This window comes from Neodiprion fabricii, chromosome 3 (assembly GCF_021155785.1).
Source record: "Neodiprion fabricii isolate iyNeoFabr1 chromosome 3, iyNeoFabr1.1, whole genome shotgun sequence".
Taxonomy (NCBI): domain Eukaryota; kingdom Metazoa; phylum Arthropoda; class Insecta; order Hymenoptera; family Diprionidae; genus Neodiprion; species Neodiprion fabricii.
Genome location: NC_060241.1, coordinates 18,208,182 through 18,223,562, shown reverse-complemented (window position 1 = coordinate 18,223,562; position 15,381 = coordinate 18,208,182). Strand labels below are relative to the sequence as shown.

The window sequence follows — 15,381 nt, the reverse complement described above, 5'->3', positions numbered from 1 at the left end:
ATATGGAAACATTACTTTGACACCTTTTTATCATCTTTCTATGCATAATTTCTGAATCGTCAATGTATCAAATCTAGCACCGAATAATTGAAGTTGTAAATTTTCCGCATAAGACCTCGCTAATTTTCGAGACTTGAACCCAATTTCGCTCGCCGATTGGTTCTATTTCGATCGAAGTGTAACGTTGCGGAGGGGGTTACACCCCATAAAAGTCCCAACTTTAACGTATTTGTGGGTGCTTTAAAAAAAGTAGCGAACTACGTGGCAGTAAAACCAGCATATCATAAAATTCTCTTCATACATACAAGAGCTCTTTAAATCCAGAGCTTCCTCCACCCCCGACTTGAAGAATTAACCAGTGAAGACTCACCCTGTCTAACGAAAACTTGATTGACGTCCAGTAGAATGTCGCAACCTTCGACGATCATTCTTTCCACTGCCAAGTTCTTGCGCAGATTCTCGGTCTCGCTCACCTGGAAAATGAAACAACGATTAGTCAACTGCGTAAATAATAAATTTTCGCCACCTATTCGGGAGCGAATATCGCGAAAAGGAGAAGAAAAGACTGACGGTAAAAATCGTTCAATAATCATTCGATGAATTTGGTCCCAACCTCGTCATGCATCTGTCGCGATAAATCCTCCAGCTGTTGTCTAGCATTCTGCAAACTCTTTCGCTCCACGTGATCGTGGGGCGTGTGAGCCAGTAACTCGTGCAGCGTGATGATATACCTCGGAATCTGTGATCAATTACGAAGCGGAATCATAAAACACGTGAATTGAAAGAAATTCAGACTGATTAAATTTTTGCATGCGAATTTCTCGACGTAAGCAGCAATATTTGGGACGATAATTTACGAAATCTTACGTTCGTTCGGTAAATTTAAGAAATACAAACAAATTTTGTGACAAATAATTTCTATAACGGAGAATAATGGAAAAAATTTCAAAGTAGCTGAGATTATTTGATCATGGAAAATGTATGAAGAGGCAAAAGAAATATGGAATGAAAATTTTTGTGCAAAAAAATCGATTTAAACATAATATTGTGATTCAATTTTTGAAAACAAGATTACTGTCCTGACTTATATCTCATTTACGTTAAATCGATAGCAGAAACATTTGGTCGATAAATTACTCATTTTTATGATGAAGTCTGAAATTGTCCTTCTACTTATTAATCATAAAAATATAAAAAATTTCACTTCCCAAGAACTTTAAAGTACAGGAATAATTTTTTAAAAAATAGTACCAGTCGTAGAAAGCGTTTGTGAAAGCATTTGACTCTACGAAAAATGACGATCGAGGTACCAAATTCTACTTTGTGGGAGAATCACTACCTGATGCATCGGGTAGGTGAGAAAAGTTTCAAGAGATCGACCGTGGCAGGACGGTTTGTTCTCCAATCTCGCAAGGAGAGCTGCAAAGGAGGGCGACGACTGTTTGCATTCGGTGAGAACCTGCAGACTGTAGTGATGGTTGCGAACGTACTCTTGATAGATGGACAGCATGGGTAGCAGCATGTTGAACAAATCCCCTGTACACCGAGTAATTTCAATATTCAATAACGAAATTATGCAGCTACGCGTAACAGACGGTGAGAAGGATTCTCTGGTGAAGAAAAATCTCGCGAATTATAATACACACTTAGCAGAAATGAATTTTTAGCGCTCTGACCTTGCGTGATAAAAATGACGGATCGAAACTCGTGCGAGTAAGATTTTCTGACTCACGTCTCATTAAAAAACCGTATCCGTACTCGTTTCGAGATCTACTATTATTTACCTCCTTGTTATACAATACATAACTATTGCCTCATGTATGACCAACGTATTAAATTTTTCTTGGGGTATAAAACGACGGGCTTGCTGTATCAGAAAAGAAATTTGTCTGTATATCGGCAAAATTATTTTACAATTTGTTTGATAATACAATACATCGTTTTATTAAACATCGATTAATTGTGTGAATTGTTGAAAGAGATGGAAGCGTTTTTTAAATATGCAAAAAAAAACAAACAAATGGCACCTACAGCTTCTTTTAAATGTTCTCTTTAATTCGTTAAACGTATTATCCATCATTTGAGCGAATGAAATGATTGCGTTGCTAAAATACCGTTCATTGTTAATTTTTCCAATTTTAGAAAAGCGCACAGAATTCTTTACACTCATCTCAGCAGAATATTTTCTGACCTACATTCCACCCTTCATCGACACCCGCAATAATATATTCAGCCACCCAATTTTGCGAGTTGATTTGATACGGAGTGTAATATTTTGCGTGTAAGAAAACGCCACTTCGAGGCGTCAAATAAGAAGCTAGACTCCAAATTTCGCCGAGTTTAAGCGCATACGCATTCCATTCAAAACTCGCTTTCACCTCCAATTCAAGAGGTATGAAATAAAAACAGACACACGCCCTGTATATACATATCGCATATGCTATTCTCTGTGTACATATGATTAGCATGAGAAGCTCTTGTATGCGACCCCAACTCGAAACTCGTATTCCACGGGTGAAAAAGAACGGAATTCTCCTGCTTTCGCCAAAAGTAACATCATAAAAGCCGCCGAAATTTTTTCCGCCATCGCAGCTCTTTTAACGTACACAGGTATAATTTTAAGCAATATCAGCAATATTTTCCTCTGTTGCGAAAAGTCCCACTGCATATGGGAGGGGAAATTCTAATAAGTAAACTGAATATGATATTGTTCTTTTCTTAAGGTGGCGGGTACACTTAGAACAATTTAAGTTCAAGGGCTTTATTATTTATAGTTTCAAGAATATATTAGAAGTTCTTCATTGAAATTAATAGTTGAACAGTTTTTTCGTCGAATAATGAAATTTTTTGTTCACAATCGTATATATTTAACTATTTTTGAAAACATTACGGCCACGAGCTTAATCCCGCAAACGTATTTTTAGCTCGTAAAATTTTTTCAATTGCTTACAAGATGGACAGTGACGTCAGGAGATGCACGACTGCAAAAACCTTTAAGTTCGGAGTTGTTCGCTACTTATATGAGCCATACCGACATTTTGTTATTAATTTTAATGAATAAATGCTAAAATGTTCTTGAAACTATAATTAGTAAAGCCCTGACACTCGAATTGCTCCAACTGTTTTCATTTTCTTTCAAAAAAAAAAATCCTAAAAATAGATATGACTTTAGACCGTCCAAGTCCCCCCCCCCTAATGTGTCAAAAGTTTGGAAAAAATTGTTGCATATCCATCAATGAATTTCTATGAATATTTGAAAAAAAAAAAACTTATACACCGATTAGGACGAATTTGGATGCAAAATGACTCACTAAACAAATATTATTACTCAGGAGAATTCTCAATGCTGCAATGCTGTTACATCAATTTCGGTTATAATAAAATGTAAAATGCCTCAACTGCCAAAATTGATTATTACGTATATTTTGAATAACAGACAAATGGTTTAATCGACCCGAACAAAATTTTAGTTAATAGTGAAGTTCAATTTTCTGCAATTTCTGGCGGCAAAATGATGCGTGGGTGGCTAAAATATTCGAAATCTGTAATCAACGATTTTTAACAAATTTCCAAAGAATTGTCACGTGATTTCTGAGCACTAATCGACACCCTTTACGATTATTTCAATATTGGTTTTCGGCCGTATTCAAAACGACGAAGCTCTTCAGTGGATTGAGATAAATCTCAAAAAGAAAATTATACGTATCGGATTAATTAATTACAAGAGACAGATACCCAGTAAATAAAATCTCGAAGTAAGTAAATATGACCTGTATACGTATAAACCTACTTTAACCCTTTGAGTCATAACGGTAAGTATTACCACCGATTTTAAATCCATTTTTTGTATATTTAGAGAATTTTTCAACATGTTTCTTTGTGATTTTTTGCTATTTCTAGTAGTACACTAGCAAGTTTTCAATACTCAAGAGTAATTATTGCAATATTATGCAAATTATTATTGTTGAAATAAATTGATTAAAAAAAATTGTGAAAATTGAAGGTATAATTGATTTCCGAGAAAGTTACCCCTCTACACGTAAAAATAAATTATAAGTTCTTGGCATCGCTGATTACGAATATAAATCAGATTTTTAAAATTTAGTATGGCGAATCTAATCAATGACCCCGAAAACCCTTACATAAAGTTTTTTTATCGTATTTGGTCAAATTTGAAATTTTTATCTGCAACATTGAACCCACGATCTGGAATTCTTTAAATCCGATTTCTGATCCGTTATCAGCGATCCCAAAAACCATAGAATATTATCACGTTATAAAAGTTGACTCAGCACATTTCTTGACTGTCATTTCATGTTTAGTAGCTTCGTACGATACAACTAAAAATATAATTATCTCAAGTACTAAATTTTTCTAGTTGTGCAGGGTTTTGGAATAATTCATTCCATTAATGTTATGTACCGGGCTTCCTTCAAAAAAGCAAAGCCTCTTTGTCTTCGCGGACAATAAGCGTTTCTACTTACCTAAGACGAGGGTGGGCCAACTCTCCATTCGAGAGGTGAGACCCTTGAGGAATATCTGATGGAGGAAAAGGACTGTCTCGCTGTTCAGGAAGATGCTATTGACGTCTTCGTGACTGCACGGTGGCTTCTTGGAGCTTGCGGCCATTTTGAAGGGGCGCAAAAAGCAGCTGACTAATGCCTCCATTTGTTCCATGTATTCTTCCTCAGCCTCGACCATTTGGAATACCAGGCTAAGAATACAAATTTTCTACAGATACTTGTACATAATCGTTAGTAAGAAGTTACCCTCGCATCTTTATCATCCCTTTTCGTGAATAACAGTACATTATGTAACAAGGGCGTAAAGTCGACTTTTATTCCTGTCGTCCCTCCGACAGCAACAGGAGGCAGGGCCCACCGTAGTGGGACGTCGAGAAGGAGGGCTAGGAAGACTAAACTGGTCTCGGAGACCTCCTCCGAGACGAACCCTGAGGCGAAGCCTTCTTCCACTCTCGCGCACTCCGTGAAGGGGGGCTCAATTACTGAGCAACTGCCAGTGAAGTGCGACAGATAAGTGGCCAGACACCAGCGGAGGGAATGGGTCTGAAAAGACTCAAGCCCTTCAACAGCAGGCTCCCGGTAGTCTATTCGGCCCCGAAAAGGAACCGGGAAGTGCTCAGATCTAGGAGCTACGGGGGGGCCGGAGGGTCGTTATTACACCCACTGGCTGCCCCGCAGACACTCTCAGCTCTGAGCAGGGTGACCTGATGGTATGGATGCTGAAAGAAGTGATGAATTCCATCTCGGAAGGGGAAGAGATTCCTGGCTTCGATCAGTACCGGTGCGACCAGGGCGTCCTGTGGGTCTCGTGCTCCAACAAGGGGCTCTAACTTGGCTGCGTCGGACGGTATTGACATTTAGCGGTAGAGCAAACAGACGTAACAATCATACATGCACCATGGATTAACAAGGGACTTGTTTGAAGACTAGACTGAAGGAACGGCGTACTGGTGTACAAGGAAGGCACGGCTGGACCTACCCTCAGGGCTGCGGTCTACATAAACAACAAGGATCGCGCACTAAGGCTCAGTCAGTTCTGTAGCAGAGACCTAGCAGCTGCATCGATCAAACTGAGACGGATGAAGGGTAGGACTATTGATCTCGTCGTGTGTTCGGCCTGCCTCCCCTAGGATTCCGTGGAACCATCACCCACGAAGGAATCCAGGAAGCTAATTAGGTACTGTACCGACAGGAAACTGCTCCTGGTGATTGGTTGCGATACTAATTCGTACCACACCGTCTGGGGGAGCTCCGAAACCAACAAGTGGGGAACAGCTCTGCTGGATTACCTACGAACAGTCAAGGTAGATATACTCAATAAGGGCTCAAGACAAACCTTCGTCACCCACCACAGGCAGGAAGTGCTCAACTTGACACTCTGCAGCCCCAGGCTGATGAACTTAATTCACAACTGGCGGGTGCAGAAAGAATACACTCTCAGACCACAGGTGCATCACGTTCTCCCTTGCCACAGATTCTGAGGTGAAACCGACATGGATGTCCTGGAACCCTAAGGCTACAGGCTGGCCCTCCTACAAGGAGTACCTTGACTGGAGGCTCCAAGGACCCTGTAGCCGTCTGAGCAGCACAAGCCTGGTGTAGAGTGAGGTAACACACTTACGATCCTCCATAATTCAGGCCTTCGAGGCAGCGTGTCCCGCGACGCTCAAGATCAGCAAGTCCAAGGTTTCCTGGTGGAGTAGAGAGCTGAACAAACTCAGATTCAGTTCCCGTAAACTCTTAAACAGGGCCCTTCAGACAAACGAGGCTTCGGACTGGACGGCCTACAAGGCTACCCAAAAAGCGTACAAGAAACTGATCAAAAGATCAAAAACGGAGGCCACCGACTAGATGGCCTCATACTGCCAGGCGACCATCTCCCTTCCATGACAATCAAGATGCAGAAAGCCCTTGACTTTGTTCAGAATTCTTGCACATCTCAGTTGCTAAGGATTAATTCCAGTAAAACCGACATGGTACTCTTCACCGAAGATGCAACCTTACGATGGGACGTATCGAGATCTTCCGGTCAAGACTGACCCTCTCTAGGTACACACACAAGGCATGTAACCGAATCTAAAGGATGGCGATCCTAGGCAGCACGGGACTCTTCGGACCACACACACAATTACCATGGGAGCTCTTCTGGACCTGTCACTAGCATCTAGGGCCTTGGAGATACATCGGTTTAGGGCACAGGTAGTACCATACCGGATAGGGGCACCACGGACTATCCTGGCCATGAGCGAGGACCGCTGCCCCAGCAGATTCCCATTTGCCCAAACTTTTAGAGAAACCTACCCCCACAGAGAGACCTAGATGAACAATCCAGACGAATTAGTCTCACCAAATGAACTCGAGTGGTACACAGAAGGGTCCAAATCAGAAACGGACATTGGGGCCGGCATCTGGTGCGGGGGACCCAGGCTGAATATTTCGCTCGCCCTGGGACCCATGGCCTCAGTACTTCAAGCCGAAGTGTATGCTTTAATAGCCTGTGCCAGGGATATCCTGAGCAGAGGCTGCAAAGGCGAGCACATATACATTTGTAGTGACAGCCCGTCTGCACTTACAATCCTCGGACGCATACGTCATAAGATTAGTGCTGGCATGGAACTGCGTTACTTTACTAACACAGCTGGCACAAGACAATCCCGCGAGCCTTCTATGAGTACCTGGGGCTCAGAACAAAGTCCCAGTGCTTGAGATGTGGAGAAGAGCATAAGACTTCATCCCACCTGATCACGCGGCATGATGAACTCGAGGACCCCCCCAAAGAAGCCCTTGGGGCCAGTTACACCGGCAAGGAGAAAGTCGCGAAAATAGGGGTAAGCAGGTTGCTTCAGTTTGCCAAGCTGCCTGGCCTCACGTCTTTTCTTACACTTTAGAGTGCCCTAACGGCCCGGGCACATTGGCCCAGCAGGACTGAGCGCATGGAAACCCACACTTAATTCAAGAATGAACACGTCAAATGAATTGTGAAAATTCTCAAATCAACTTTTCAATCTTCAGTTTACAAATTGAATTCTCCCATCCACTCTCATAACCCTTATTTCATGGATTGTAGAAGTTCATGTGTCCATGTGCCACTAATCAAGAAAAAGTTCGAGACAACATCGACTACAGATACTGAAAAAAATGAAGATACTAATTTTTATCGGAAAGTTTTTAGTTCATTTATTTATTTTACCACTTCTCAAGTTGTCTCGGTAATTATTTTATAAATCTTGAAAAGTTTTGAATTTTACTGAAATTTTGTTTCAGGAATTTAAGGATACTTGGTTTTCCGAATAATGCTGTGAATTCTTGACCGACAATAATTTTTCGAAGTCTTTAAAAAAAAATTTCAAAGTAAACGTCTTGGCCCTTCTCTTAAGGTTTCTGAAGGCAAATTGTAACCAGGATTACGTTTAACAACCTCAACGTCATTGATGGCTTCCACCGTGGGGATTAATAAGTTCATTTCAGAACACCGTTAGCGACATTCAAAGATTTTAGTTATCCTCTGGAAACAGGTTTCAATTTTTTATCCCTTCGCAAATAAGGCAAAAGTTCAAATTCGAAGGTAAGACAGAGGATTTCTTTTTATGAAACGGATAAAAAACAAGCATATAAACTATAGAAAAATAGTACAGAATTTACGATCCCATGAAGAAATGCCCGAAATCGATTTTGAGAAAAGTTAAACCATCCCGAGAATCTTCCGCAAGTATGAACTGGACATTTTTTACGGTATAGCGTCTTATACTATCAGGTGCTGAAAAATGTGAAAATTACGAGAATTGTTAGAAGAGTACAGCATCCATAAGTATATCGGTAAAACAGTTTGCAACTTGTGACGTTAAAGGAAAAAGTTTTCACACGTATAACGCGAAGCTTATATTGCGAATCGGGGTGCAAATAAACTGCAGAAGTAGAACAAGTCTCCGAATAAGGCGTACAAATAGGGCAAATGACAACTCTTGCGCAACTTTCACCCCGTGAAGTGTGATTTCCCGCGAGTGCAAGATTAACGCGAAACGGGGTTTCCAAGTATTAAGCAGGATTCATTTTTCACAGGATTTCCGTGCCGGTTTTCACGCGTGTCGAGTTCAACGTGCCGATTCAATTCTGCCTGTGCGAAAAACAAAACAAAAGAGACTAAATTTTTCGAAACTAGTTCTGAAAATTAATCGCAAGATCGGAAAATATAATTGGTAATTATTTGTGGTATACATATATGAGACATTCCGCGTGTAATCAGTTACCGGACCGAAGCAATGACCCGCTCAAAACCGGTACATACTTTGTATACTATTTTTTTTTTTTTTGTCAGTTCATAAAATTGTGGGTGATTTTTTATAGATTTTTATTCAAAGAAGATTAAATGCGAAGGGTTGATAAAATGTGTGCGAAAATCTGCAATTGCCGAGTTTTAAATAAATGTAGATTGAAAATTATGAATCATGAGAAGAAAATTTGGGGGTAAAAAAGGTTGAGTTTTTAACGAATTTTGAAGTTATAGTATCGAAAGAACATTCAATGCCCCTGAAAGTCGAGGAAGAATGCAAACGATCTCAGTTCGTTAGATTTTTGCAAACATTACCAGTGTAATATTGTCACACAGGTGCCTATAAAATGTTAAGTATACAATATAAAATAAAATTATGCAATGCAATAAATTAACATTTATGTTTTAGAACTATTTCGTACGATTTGATGACAACGTGACGTGACGTGAGAATTTTTACAAAAATTATGATAGAGAAAAATTCAAAGCTTCTAAATTAAATTCAGCCCAGTAAATAAATTCACGTGTGTCGATTACATGGGGAATGCCTCATATATTCTGCACACGTTGTTCGAAACGTAATCTGTAATCGCAACAACTCGTCCCAATGTTTGTTTGAATCGTATGCGAAATCAGGGAGCGCGAGTTTAATCCTTGGGCAAGTCGTTAATCCTTGAACAGTAATTTTTATTGAATGTGCAATGAAACCGGTACGACAGCTGAATCTCCGTGTTCGGATCGTCGCGAAATGTATAATATAATACAGGAATAAATAGTTCATAGCAAAAAATATAATTTAGGAAAAAAACAGGAAATTTTTTCTCAAATCTGGCGCATCGAATACAATAAAAAACATCAGCTGAGAAAAATAATCGCCGTTCAAAAATTGCAAGAGAAAAAAAAGAATTTTCAAGCTCGCCGCTGAGTTCTAAACGAAATTAATTTCTGGTCACGTTTTGCTCATGCGAAGTTGATGGCGAAAAAAAATTGTATGTTGGGGCTGAAATATGTGAATTTATCAACGATTATTAAAAAACAGCTTTTTATGCATTTTCAGTTTTTTGATCAAGTTGGAATCGTTTTCTTTGGCCGAATACGAAATGATTGCCGTTTAGAATACAAGATACATCCATAATGAAGCGAAAGTATTTAGAACTTCATTTGTCACAAGTTTTGTACGTTACATGCTAAAAAATATCAATTCAACCATGGTGAATATTTTTACCTTCCAAACTCCTCGGCACAATTTTCAGTCAACTTGTGCGCATAATTTTTTCAAGAATTGCCTACACTCCGGTAAACAAGATTTCACCTGGGAAGAAAGTCACTTTCTTACAATCGTTAATATCGAAACTTTTCCACTTTAAATTCGCGGTTCTTCAGTCTTTCCCGGTATCAAGGAGAAATTTTTCTAATCAAATTTAACCACAATTTCAGCCTCTTGCTCCGCGTAATTATTATCTCATTTCCAGCCCAATTTATCATCCAGACAACATGACCCTCCAACATTACTCAAATGAAAGTTCGCGTGTTCGCTTCCACGTTGTAGTCATCTAGTTTCAAAGAGCAAAAAAACTACGCAGTATTTCACTCAACGGAAAATCGCGTTTTGATGCAACCGTAAAAATAATCCTTCTCTGTGAGCAGCCTTAAAGAAAAATACAAAAATAACCCATGAGAAAAGAATCGAGAAAATATTCAATTCAATAAAATTAAATTTCACACGTGTTATTTTCTTCCGGGTTATTACTTCTGAGACAACTTGCACCTCCCTCAATATTTAAAGGACGCACCTGTTTCTCTTCCGCATGCTCTCTGCGTGGGGACTCTTTATATACTGTTCGACGATCTGCTTCCACCTCCTGCGGCAAAGCCAACCCCTGAAGAAGCTCTGAACCTTCAGGATCTTCCGTACTTCAACAGATTCCTCCGAAGCTTCGCCGCCCCTCGAATCACCCCCGGACCCCAATGCGGCCCCGGATGCAGCCGGCCCTGACCCTCCGACGCCACTTCCGCATCCTGCGAGTGCTCGAAGTCCCGCGGCAATTTCGCTGGACCCGACATAAGTCGGAGCTGCGACTGTCGCCGGACGCAACTCCCTCTTCAGAGCGCATAGCTGCAATGTTTGAGTTGATTTGTGAACATTTTTCAAGGACAGAGCTTTTTTGATAATTTGGAAACAATCGCCGGAAGTGCAGACAGCGTCATAAATATCACACAAAGTTTTTCTTAAGTGTGGTAAACGCGTTATTTGGGTTCTCGAGCAAGTCTTATAGAGTTTTATTTTTATAAATATGGAAAAAAAACCAATTTTTTCACATTGGCCTAGAAAATCGTCTAGAAAAACGGGGAATGTCAGAGAACTTTGTTCGGCACGAAAAAGGCAAGAAGCTGTCAGAGGAAGCAATATTCACTATATGGATCTAGAAGTTTTATCAAACATATAATTTGCAGTCTTGTAAAAAGTTCTGCGAAATATAGGGTTGTATATGATCTCTCGATTTTGTTAAGTGTTATACTCATAATTTGAACTAGCTGTTAACAATATTTCTTGATCATTATGCTGGCTCCAATATTATTTAAATTCTTATTTCATTTACTGCGCCTAAGTGCCTGGGTTTTTATCAATGTTAATTTCAATATTTATATTTAATAGTACTTCCAGTCTTCTGTTATTTATTTCATTTTTTGTTTTTTTTTTGTATATTTACTAATGAACTATTAAATTTCAGCAAATTTAAAAATTTATAAAAAATTCTTGCGAAATGCCATATGCCTCGAGCAACGAATTCAGGGAAAACATAATGAGTTTCGAAAACCAATTGAAGTGGCCACTCTATTTAACAAATACATTGCAATTTATTTTTCAACTGATCAAGCTAGACAGTGTTTGATACTTACTACAGAGTCATTGCGTTGGTTCAGCTAAAACATTTCGGAGATGTGGTTAACATTCCGAAAGCGACAAATTCCGAATGTTTTGGTGGTGAAACTTAAAGTCAAGAAATCAAACTTTGACGAAACATCAAAGTTTCTTTGTTTTTGATTTTTGATATTTTTACATTCGGAATCCTGGTCATTCTGGTTTTCGGTTTTTTTAATTTTTTACACCCACTTGTTGAAGAAACTACGACGCGTGAGTATATTGTAATTTTCGGAATTTTACTCTATCGAAACTCTATTTTTTTGAACTATTTTCTATCGTTACTTGAATTTTCGGAATTTTGTATTTCGGAACCTTGAGCCATCGAGTTTCCACCCATACGAAACTTTGTTGATTCGTAAAAGTTTGATTTCTCTACGTTCAAGTTTCACCACCAAATAATTTGGAATTAAGCGCTGTCGGAACTTTTCAAATTTGGAACTTCAACTGATGCCGTTGAATCAAACATGGCTTTTTCACTGCGTTTCGATCGATTCTTGCGCTCTATCGACCACTTTCTTTAGTATATCGCCATCTGGGCACGTCTATCCATCTGTCTATATCCATGTATCCATCTCCGTACCAAAACCCTCGCGATTCGCGTGAAAGCTCTTATTTCGTGATGTAACAAAATCCTTTCGGAAAGTTTTCGGCACGCAATGCGGGAGAATCGCATGATACACACGTTCCGATTCCGAGAGGATATAAATAACGATTTGGAGGATGAACTGGCTAAAATTTATCGACAAATGAATTTGCGCAAAAAAATGATGCAACGAAAGCTCAAAACGTTGAACTGTAATTGACTGATGTGATATGAACAAAGAAAAATCTCTCGATTTAAGTAGAAAACGTTCACCGGCACAAATTAAATCAAAGAAAATTCGCATGCCTTCAGAACGAACGTTTTGTTTTCTAATTTTTTCAATGCTAAAATCATACTGTTTTTAATGCTATGATGGCTTAAGACCAACTTTGCTTACGAATATTATACATACATTCTGTACCAATTGACTGGAATTAATTTTCAATATCGGCAATATGTGTTTTAATAAAACATACGTTCGTTAATTTATGTAACCTATTTATATAATCGAATTTCACGACTTTGAGTGCAAAATTTCTGTGACTGACTAGGGTTCTATTGAAAAAAATCATTCACGGACTGACGGCACAAAAACAAACTAGCGACGATTCTTCGACGCAAAAATGTTTGTTTTCTTGAGGTTTAAAATTTAGAAATAGGCCTGATCTTAATAGTCAATCTTCACTTTCCGCAAAAACACGAACAGAAATATGGATCGAACATTTTTTTGGCAGGTTGTCGCATCGAGAAAGTGAGATTCTTCTTCGTTATTTCGTATCTTGTATATTTTTTACATTAAAACTGAAACATACTGTTTGCCAAAACTCTGCCATCCAAGTTTCCTCAATTCGACCTTTAATACAAACGGATGACTTCGCAGAAGGTTAGTTAAATATTGATAATTTGAAGACGGTGAACAACAATTTGCGAGATTAATGAGCTGAAACGAGTTTCAGGAATTCTCGGCAACTGAACAGCGTCTAAAAGGAGAAATGAGCTGAATTTTTTAGCGTCCGCGAAAGTGGCCGAGGCACTAGGCGACGCTGAATTTTTAATCAACCGGATAATTAGGTGGCGCGATGTTGGAGGTAAAAAAAATGTGACTCAAGTTTCAAGTCTTGAGCAAAAGGCAACCAGCGACTACGGGGGAGTGGGAAAAATAAACACGCAACTCGCTCTTAACTCCCGTTCGTACCTCCCTTATCGCCAAGCTTAGCTAAACGCTTTATAAGTAACTGTTCAACGGCAATAATTAGCAGCTACACTCCTTCCGAAACTTTTCGTCGAGACGTTAATCAATCCCTTGTATTTACATCCACGCTGCCTTACTTATTTAGCGGCGAAAGAAAATCGAAAAAAAATGTTATTAGTCGAAATACGTGATAAAAAAATGATCGATAGCGCTTTCAATGTTGAATTTTTATTCGACGTCTTATATTTTCGATTCGTAGTCTCTTCTAGTATTTAACTAGGATAAAACGACTGTGAAGAAACAATAGGAACTACTGATTCAAATTTTCAGTTCTCACGTGACTGAATAAATTACAAATAGTTATAGCCATTTGCAGGTAACAAAATCTTTTTGTCACTGTCGGGATGGTTTTTAAACAATTCGCAACGCATTGCTAGGTATACTACAATATAAAATTATCTCTTTGTTACAGCACTGCATTTCGTTTGATTGACCGCAAGTTTTTTATTAAACAAGATCTTAACTTCAATTTATTATCGCACCAACATCAATTCGTGCCAACAATTACAAGAAAATATGATACGAGTAACCACAATCAAATGAAATCGTAACACAGATTGGGTTTTCTGTTTACAGTTTAAAAACTGCTTTCCTTTTTCGGTTATGGCACAGAATAAGAATAGTCAAAGACTGCATAGTAACCACGTCTAGAAATTTCTCTCGTTGTGCCAATTGACTACAGCAGAGTTACTCGCACGTGAAAAGGCAATTCAAGCTGAGAATAAACTTCAGGATCGTCCAGGCTCACGTTATACGCGCCTCGTGTACACGTGCGTAAGGTTTCTTACAAAGCTTTACGGTTCGCGGAATCTTGGCTCAATTACGATTCAATTTTGCAGTACAGAAGCTCAAATGTTTCGTTTGAAATCGAATGCAATTGTCCTGCCATCCCTCACGTCAACTATCGATTCACGATTAGGGAAACAAGCTGCAAAAATGTACTCGCCCGTTTTTACCCATTTCTCACCCCTCGTTATTTCGCACTTTGTGATCGGGGAATATCACGAGCAATTTGTTATGCGCATGGCGCAATAAATTGCACAACAATAACATACGAGACGTTCTGCGACGCAAACACGATGTGCGAATTTTCATCTACAGCAAAACCCCGTAACGAGAAACAATTTTTCATAGAAAATTTGTACAACTTCTCCGAAAAATGTTTTGTGGAGTAATTTAGATGCATTGCAACAGGACGTATATAAAATATGGCATGTCGTTTTTTTTTTCACACTTTTACACCTACTTTCTTCGTAAATATCTCTGTCTGCGCTTCCATCATAAACTAATGAGGCAATACGACCTCTCAATTCTCCTGCATCATTTTGTGAGAAAAACTTTGTATTCGCACCTAAAAACCAGGCGATCACACGCCACAACAACTCAACTATCACCACGAGTTATACTTATATTTGCTTAACTCGAAGAAACTGATCAATACATTTTTCCTGCTCCAATTTATAAGAGTTCTGATTTCATCCGCAAGTATACCATAAGTAATTGATAATTCTCACAAGTAACTAAATTTCGAGCGGATTCCTGAAACGATAATTTGACAAGTTCAAAAATTCGGAAGCAAATAAACAGCCGTCAATCATGACCTTCCATGTTTCAGTCTTTCCTTCATCCGGATCTTAAATTTAGACTGGCACTGGTGTCACTCGTGAGTGATGTTAAATTGATGCGGGGTTCCCCGAGCACCAGACGTGAACCGAGGTGTCGGACGTCACCCGTTTCAACGATAATCAATCATGATTCGATTGCGCCCTCAACTGGGTTTCCGGCCTCCGGAGGGTCAACATTAAACAGACGTGCGGAGGTATGAAG

The 15,381-nt window shown here is 39.2% G+C and overlaps 1 protein-coding gene across 1 annotated transcript in view; it reads right to left on the bottom strand.

Moving 5' to 3' along the window:
• The window catches only part of LOC124177758 (ras-specific guanine nucleotide-releasing factor 2-like), a 103,986-nt gene that overhangs the window by 19,985 nt on the left and 68,620 nt on the right, over positions 1-15,381 (bottom strand). The window contains exons 7-11 of the mRNA XM_046560528.1: positions 10,587-10,909; positions 4,485-4,714; positions 1,340-1,536; positions 614-739; positions 371-473 (exon numbers count right to left, since the gene is read on the bottom strand). Of these exons, the coding sequence (XP_046416484.1) occupies positions 371-473; positions 614-739; positions 1,340-1,536; positions 4,485-4,714; positions 10,587-10,909 (979 nt within the window). The remainder of the gene's footprint in view (positions 1-370; positions 474-613; positions 740-1,339; positions 1,537-4,484; positions 4,715-10,586; positions 10,910-15,381) is intronic.